Genomic DNA, 8,868 nt, shown 5'->3' with positions numbered 1-8,868 from the left:
TATATACATTTGAAATATAACAAAAAAGGCATTGAAAAGTAATAAAATTTAATATTAAACATTGAAGCTGCAATCATACAGTAGCATAATGCATACCGTTGATGTGCTCTCAAAATGCTTGCTGAGACACTATGTGTTGAGACATTAGATGGCGCCATTCTGCAGCTCAGAACTGGTCTGAAATCAGCTATCCATATCAGTGACTTGAAAAAAGACGAGATGAGCTTTGCAGAAATCTTAATTTGGATACTCCAATGTTACAATCAACTCAGTTAATGGGACAGCGCGGAGTTCAGCGAGACCCTTTGACTCTCGACGGAGACGGTCAACACGGAGGGCGACCCCTTGACCCTCCACGCCCCCCTCTCTGTCTGACACCTCTCCAGGCAGTCCCTGCACAGGAAGCTCTCCCCCACCATGTGCAGGCTCTCCACCCTCTTGATGGTGTCCAGGTTGGGGTCGACCTCCGGAGGGATGGGGTTGCCCTCCATGTTGACCGTCTCCAGGTTCCTCAGCCCCCGGAGGCAGACGGGGTGGCAGGTCAGGCGGTTCTGGAAGAGGCGGATCTCGCGGAGCTCCTGGAGGCGAGCGATGGAGGTAGGAAGGCTCTCCAGCTGGTTGAGGCCCAGGTTGAGCTGCTGGAGCTTCTTCAGCTGGCCCAGCTGCATGGGGACGAACGTCAGGCGATTGTTGCACAGGTTCAGGGTCAGCAGGTTGTGGAGGAGGCCGATGACCTCAGGGACCTGCTCCACCTGAGGAGAGGAGACAGACAGACAGTGTGATGATGAGGCTCGACACAGACAGACAGTGTGATGAGGCTCGACACAGACAGACAGTGTGATGATGAGGCTCGACACAGACAGACAGTGTGATGATGAGGCTCGACGCAGACAGACAGTGTGATGATGAGGCTCGACGCAGACAGACAGTGTGATGATGAGGCTCGACACAGACAGACAGTGTGATGATGAGGCTCGACGCAGACAGACAGTGTGATGATGAGGCTCGACGCAGACAGACAGTGTGATGAGGCTCGACGCAGACAGACAGTGTGATGATGAGGCTCGACGCAGACAGACAGTGTGATGAGGCTCGACGCAGACAGACAGTGTGATGATGAGGCTCGACGCAGACAGACAGTGTGATGAGGCTCGACGCAGACAGACAGTGTGATGATGAGGCTCGACGCAGACAGACAGTGTGATGATGAGGCTCGACGCAGACAGACAGTGTGATGATGAGGCTCGACCAGTGGCGGCCGGCCGATAGTGGGCGCTAGAGCGCCGCCCTCCCTGGTTAAAGCCCAACCTCCAGGTTAAACCCTACTGATCAATTATGGGTAGTTTACATCATTGGTATATAATTTCATTATTTATTTTTTTCCATTTGACACCGGAAATGCCACTCTGAAAGAGTTAAAAAGGTCCATGCACGAATAACATGCACGCGCGAATCAAAAAAGCTTATCAAACGCCGACGTCACAACAGGTCAACAGGACAACAGGTGCATATTAATGAGCCGAATCTAAAAGCTTATCAGACGCTAGCACCTAGCATGGCCGTGACGTCACTTCAGGAAACGTATGCCTTATGTCTGTCCGGGTCATAGTACTAGATCAATGGTGGCTCACTCGGTGCATCACAGTTAGCCTATATCTCCGCCGTCCCTGCTACACGCAGTCGGGACCACTACACTCACTGACGTTAGCCTATAGCCCGCCGTCCCTGCGGGTGGTTCTCTCCTCTTTGTGTGCCCCCGTCCCCGCGGAGGAGCTTGTGGACTCGACGGCGGCGGCGGCCGCGGGGCGCCGGAGCCCGCAGCGCTAGTTAGCTCATAGCTATCGTGTAACACTAGCCTTTGCGGGCTCGGGCGCCCTGCGGCTGCCGCCGCCGTCGCGTCCATGGGCCCCCCCGGCAGGGCACCCGTGGGGACGGGTCGGGGTGTACAGAGAGGAGAGAACCATTTTGGGTCGGCCGTTCATGCCGGCCAGCGAGCCGGATGTCGGGATATGTTGTTAGCACAATAGCTACCAAGCTAAGCTATGTTATCTACTAACGTTATAAACACAATATGTGTACAACGACACAATGATTTACATTATTACAAATATGGTAACGTGGTTGTGGCTTTTACAAATAGTGGTTAGCTTTAGAGATGGATGGATGGCTATAATCACGGAGCAATAGTGAGGTGAAACAGATACATTTCCATTCGGCTAGTAGTAGCAAGCATATATCTATGGTAGCAAGGCTCTCTGCCTGCCACTAGCTGTGTGACTCTCAGCGCCCCCTGGTGAGCCCCCTGTTGTCCTGCACTTGTTGTGACGATTACACACGCACGTTATGAACCATTGATTAAAATATGCACGTGCGTGGTGATTGTGTTGGGCAGACAAAATGTTTGATAAAAACACTAAAACTGGGTCAATTTCAATACTTCTTTTTTCCCTTCTTCATGAAAGCCACTGTTGGCCTAGTCCACATTGTTTATTGAACAAAAATACAACGTGGAGGTTGACCTTTAAAAGAGAGAAGAAGATTTTTTTTTTTTTTTTTTTTGCCCTAGAAATAAAATAAACATGTTTAAAATGAATAATATTTACTCATTTTAAGTATGTTTGTGTTTTCAATGCACAATATAACGTTAATATATCAAATATAAATAATCGTTTTTCATTCACAGGAAGTCACTAGTAACTACCTCTCAGGCCGGGGCGAGACATATCACGCACAGCAGGGCGTGCACTGGTTTCATTGCTGTATTCTCGCAGTCAATCAAAAATAGGTCAACGCACGTAACGCACTGTGCGTTGAAATATGATGTAATATGATGGAAGCCGGGCGCGTTTTCAAGCGATCTATATCATCTAAGCAAGCAGCGTCTATACTTTCCGTAGCCGCATTTCTCGGAGACGCTCTCTGATTGGCCGATGCCAGTTTCTACACTGGTTAGGCTTAGTTACTCTTCGAAGTTGGTTAAGGTTAGAGTTTGTATTAGAGCATGACGGCAAGTTCTTTCGACGGTTAAGCTTAGGCACTCTTTCAAAGTTGGTTAAGGTTAGAGTTTGTCTTAGAGCAGGGCGATAGAACGCCAGGTAGTTTGCAGGCTGTTCGATGCGGAAATGGGCAAATACACAGCTCATCACAGTACTTGTGTTGTGGTGCCTAACCTGGCTAACAAGAAGCTATTTGGCTAGCTGGATGCAGTCTGGACAGTGGATATACATCAACAGTCTGGGACTGTGGGACAGTGGACATATACACTTTATCAAGCCCTCCTGGACCACGTTTCAACTAAACAAAGTGAGTTAATGCGGTCTCTCTCTCTCTCTCTCTCTCTCTCTCTCTCTCTCTCTCTCTCGCTCTCTCTCTCGCTCTCTCTCTCGCTCTCTCAACACAGCGTGTTGTTGTTGAACTATAACATTTAATTTCGCCACTGGTGACGCATAATGGATGAATGAATGAATGGTAACTTGTTTAAATTGACAAGATATGTGTTCATTATTGGATTGATCATACGTGTACTAGTGTAGTATGAATGAACTCGACTTAACGTTGGTAACGTTATGAGTCAGTATTCGCTTGGTCAGCTGTCCGCTTGCCCCCCCCCCCCCCCCTTCACCCCCCCCGCGCCCACCCAAATGTAGTTCACACCGGCCGCCACTGGGCTCGACGCAGACAGACAGTGTGATGATGAGGCTCGACGCAGACAGACAGTGTGATGATGAGGCTCGACGCAGACAGACAGTGTGATGAGGCTCTCCTCTGTCCATCTTTCCATCGTTAACTAAATACACACTTCTTCAATCAATATCTGAAATAGAAAATGAAACTATACTGTAGTATTAAGCACCGCTGCTAGAGTTTTAACAAGGACTAGGAAAGCTGAACACATTACACCAGTCCTCAAATCTCTGCATTGGCTACCAGTGTGTCATAGGACCAAAACAAAACATGGTGAAGCCACATTCTGCTACTATGCCACACATCGCTGGAATAAACTGTCAGAAGATCTTAGATCTGCCCCAACTCTGCCTATTTTTAAGAATAGGCTAAAGACCCTTGTGTTTGTTTCTGCTTTTAACTGCTGATAAACCACTACACAATTGTTTGCACCTTTTTAAAGACATTATACACTGAGCACACACACACACACACACACACACACACACACACACACACACACACACACACACACACACACACACACACACACACACACACACACACACACACACACACACACACACACACACACACACACACACACACACACATTTTATGTTTTTATTTTATTAATTTCAGTTACCCTTTCAGATATTTCAGTTTTCTTTGGGAATGTTGAGGAGATCGGAATCACCATAGAATTATAACATCTTTATTCATATTTCATTAGTAATATAGCCTGGTCATTCCCTCCCTGTAGAGACAACTAGAGTCAATTGTCTCTCTTGCTCTAGTGTCAGGTTGAAACATAGTTAATTTTAGTTGACCGCTGACCTCGCCTGTGGTGTTCACGAGATCTTCATGTTACACCTACACATAGGATAATAGGAGACAACAACAGATGAGTCAAATAATGAACCGGTATGTTACCCTTCCTTGTCTCAGCACTAAGATCTAGGTTCCACTTCTAAAATGGAAATTAATACAACCATTCTTCAATGTTGAATCAATGTTTGGTTTCCTTTATGCTTTCTGTTTTTTTTTTTATTCTATAATTGTATTACTAATTACATTCTGTATTTGTATTCTGTCATATTATTTTCTTCTGAGGACCCCAGGAAGACTAGTGCTCATTAATTTGACAGCTAATGGGGATCCTAATAAAACATACAGGCACTAAACTTCAGGGCTGTCCATAAACAGTGTTATAGGGGTGCAGCACCACTATGACAACGCACCAGCGCCACCATGTGTTTAAAAATATTTTTTCTTTTTCTTTTAATATTAAACTGTGATTTTTTTTTTTATCCAAAGTGCTTAAAAAATGTTGTTCCTCACATTCATTCACATTCTTGCTCAAGGACACTTCGGCAAGCTGCCCAGGAAAAGCGGGAATCGAACCGGGAAACTTCAGATTACCAGACAACTGCTCTACCTCCTGAGCCACTGTCGCAGCCATTTTGGGGCCAGCTTATACCGTATTACACTGTACTTTAACAAATAACTTATATGGAACTTTTTTTTGCTATTTTATTGAAATTATACTTTTAAGTTGCAGGAAATGACAACAAACGGCACACTATTTTGCCTGTAACCACCCTCTGGTTGTGGCTCAGTACCATCTTTTTGGAAAAACCCCTGAACTTGATAACAAAAGGCCTGAAGGGGGCCTCACGGCGGTCGATCCCGACATACTGTACACACGTAGTTGCTGTGCAGATCCAGGAAGCGGAGGTTGACGAACTTGGAGATGAAGTCGGGGATCTTGGTGATCAGGTTCCTGCTGAGGTCCAGCTCCTCCACGTCGCACAGCTTCAGGAGACACTTGGGCACCTCGGCCAGGCCCTGGTAGCTGAGGTCCAGGCGCCGCTTACCATCCGGCGTTATCTGCAGGCACTTCGTGGCCATCTTCAGGGTGATCTTCTTCCCTTTGCGCTCCACGGGTTTCTTCTTGCCTTTAGCCATGGTGCTGGTGGGGGACATAGTACAGACAATCTGAATCAGAATCAGTCTTTATTGTCAAGTAGTTTACACAAGGAATTTGATTTAGACAATTGAACGGACAGACAATTACGGTAGAATAAAATAAAAAGGTGTAATAAAATTAACTAAACTAACTAAACTAAACTATAAACTAAATTAAAATAGAAGCACAATATAATACAATAGAATTATACAATTAAATAGGCCAGGGCTATACAATTGTGCATGATGTGGTCGAGTATATACACTAGTCAGAATAAAAACAACAATACAGTGGGGTGGAATATTTAGCAGGCTGTGCAATTGAGCAGTAATGTGCAAAAAGTATGAACAGTGAAGTATGATATGAAGAGTTTTGATTGTATATATAAATATATAGTCCAGTAAGGGTGTGTTAATGTAACACAGTGGGGGTGTCAGTGGGGGTCCCAAGCCTTGTTGATAAGGCTCACCTTATCTTTTAACCTTTTAATATCCCAGTGTCACAAAGTGTTTTATTTATTTAAAATATTTATGGTTATATTTTTCAGGAATCCTTTTCCATACATACAAACAATCTAACATACACCTGCATACAACCCATATAACTCTGTATGATAGCATGTACAATAATGATGTATATACCACATATATGTACTTACCGACCGTATGTATCTATCCACATCTGTCTGTATACCTGCATATCATCCTTTTTACATATCTCTAGATACTATTATCTATATCTGTACATATCCCCTACCTACTCTTACTAGTTACGCTGCTGGACAGTATGACTTACTACCATAGTGTCTTTATATACCTGTATCACTGTATCACTGTACCAGGAAAAGTATTTTCTGTTTACTGCAGAGCAGGAGGGACTGGGAGACCCATGTTACTGACCAGACACTCTATATCAGTGATGGCTGTTGTTGGAATGTAGAGCTACTATTTTAACATGTAGACTAGTTATTTTAATAAACAAATACCACTTACAGCACCTTTATGTTTATGAAGGAGTAAAACAGTCAAAGATAATGTAGAATTGACTTACACAATTAGAGATGGTCATTGACCTTTTCCCTATGTACCGTGGTGAGAGGCCCCTAACAGTACATCTCTTTTCGCAGTGAGGCTGAGTGATGAGTGTTGCAGCCAGGGGAGGAAGAGGCCAAGCAAACTATAAAGGTTGCAGACCAGCACCCTTTTGTGCATTCAAGGGTACTACGACTATGCTTGCACCTCATGGTACCAAAGCACCTCAAAGGCGCTAAAAACACAAACATCACAAAACAAACTAGTCAGACTACTACTTGACCTTACCCCTAGAACCCACCTCACCCCTGCCCACTTTGACTACATGGCTTAGAGTAGACAACAGAGTACAGCAACTTGCAATGGGCCTGGTCTACAAGATACACTATACGACTAAGGTACCCATGTACATGTCAAAATACTTCCCAAAGGTCAGTGAATACCACGACCACAACACCAGAGGAAGCTCAACAAATCATGTTAAACCCAGATTCGGCTCAATCAAGGGACTAAACACGTTTAGCAATTATGCCACATCAATGTGGAACGCCCTACCCAAAGCTGTAAAGGAATGTGAATCCCTACCCACATTCAAAACCGCTTTAAAAGAGCACCTACGGGAGGCTGCAATTCTAAACTGACCACCGTAAATGTCCAAACCCCCCACCCCCTCCTAATAGACAGTCTCCTCGCCACCGCATGTATATATTCTCTCCCCGCCGTATATGTATATTTCTCTCCAACCCACCCACCCCCTCCTAATGTACAGTCCCCTCCCCATCATATGTATATACTCTGTCAGGATCTATGAGTAACAGTACTGTATATTTGAATACCGTATATGTCACAAATGTATCAGTACTAAATACCTATATGTCCCTGTGCCATAAATGTCATGTATGTTGAGTATGTCATAAATGTCAATATGAAATGAAAATGGGGGACCCTGATGTAAACAAGGCAAACGTCTTTCTCTGGTCTGCATCCCTTAACAATTGTATGTATTGAGCCGTACTGTATTGTACCCATTCTGCAATCTGTTAAATAAAGTTTTCATTCATTCATTCATTCAACATCATACAACAACATCATGTCAGGACGCATCATATCATATGTAGGGTGACCAGGTGTCCCCCTTTTGGTTGTACTGTCCCACCATTTGACCAAATGTCCCACGTCCCTCATATTGAGAGGATGTCCCTCTTTTCGAAGCCAAAAAAAACATGCGTCTAAAAGCCCCTCCCTACAGACAGTAAACGTAGCAACCCGCCTCTTGTCCACACACATTGCTCTGATTGGTTATAGTACTTTAGCGTGCTGCTTGCCTGCTTGTGTCGTGACGCTACCTCATATCGCAGATCTGATTGGTTATAGTAATTTAGCGCACTGCTCTGCTCGTGAGAGTTGAACTTGTGACGCTACCTCATATTGCAAATCTGATTGGTCAAAAAAAACACAACAACATTACAAGCGAACTAGTTCAAGATGGAAAGCAGTAAAAAGAAACGGACCTGCAGTTACAACCAAGACTGGCAAACGACACATGACTGGGTGAGGCAGATGGCAGGCAATCCGCAGCAGGCTTTCTGTGTTTTGTGTCATAGTTCGTTTTCAATTGCGCATGGAGGAGAATACGACTTGAAGCGCCACAGTGGACGTGAGTCTCACTTGAAAGTGGTTCACCAAAAAGAAACATCCAGATCTATGGATACGTTTCTTTTTAAACCAAACAATGATAGCCAGACGGACAAGGTCACTGCAGCTGAGATAACAAGTGTCTATCACACAGTACAACACTCCCATTCATACAGGTCAGCCGACTGTGGTATGAAACTAGCTCCTGTCATTTTGCCAGACTCAGTTATTCTAATAAAAAAATTTACATTATCTATCTGTCCCACTTTGTCCCACCAAAATCTTACTGTTGTCCCACTTTGTCCCACCAAAATCTTACTGTTGTCCCACTTTTGGACTTTTTGCATCTGGTCACCCTAATCATATGTTGGGACGCATTATATGTTAGGACTCATCATATTAGGACACACTTATTATATTATTATTATTATTTTTAACCAACAATAAATTACTTTTTGGTTTCCAGCATGTTTTCGTTTCATTCAACCCCCGCGTGTGGCGTTCAGAGCCTCTTCTACACACAAATTGGTTATTTCTTATTAACAGCCTGTTACTGATTAAACAAGTTAC

The 8,868-nt window shown here is 44.3% G+C and overlaps 1 protein-coding gene across 1 annotated transcript; it reads right to left on the bottom strand.

Annotated features, from left to right (window-relative positions):
* Positions 1 to 272: 272 nt before the first annotated feature.
* LOC311235516 (uncharacterized protein) lies at positions 273 to 5,631 on the bottom strand (the record flags this gene model as incomplete). The annotated part of the gene is made up of 2 exons (XM_084322984.1): positions 273 to 752; positions 5,371 to 5,631. The coding sequence occupies 2 exons, from the start codon at positions 5,629 to 5,631 to the stop codon at positions 273 to 275; spliced, it is 741 nt and encodes a 246-aa protein (XP_084179110.1).
* Positions 5,632 to 8,868: the final 3,237 nt, after the last annotated feature.

Source organism: Notolepis coatsorum, assembly GCF_963971535.1.
Source record: "Notolepis coatsorum genome assembly, chromosome: 10".
Taxonomy (NCBI): domain Eukaryota; kingdom Metazoa; phylum Chordata; class Actinopteri; order Aulopiformes; family Paralepididae; genus Notolepis; species Notolepis coatsorum.
The sequence above is the reverse complement of the archived record's forward strand: the minus strand, read 5'-3'. Positions and strand labels throughout refer to the sequence as shown.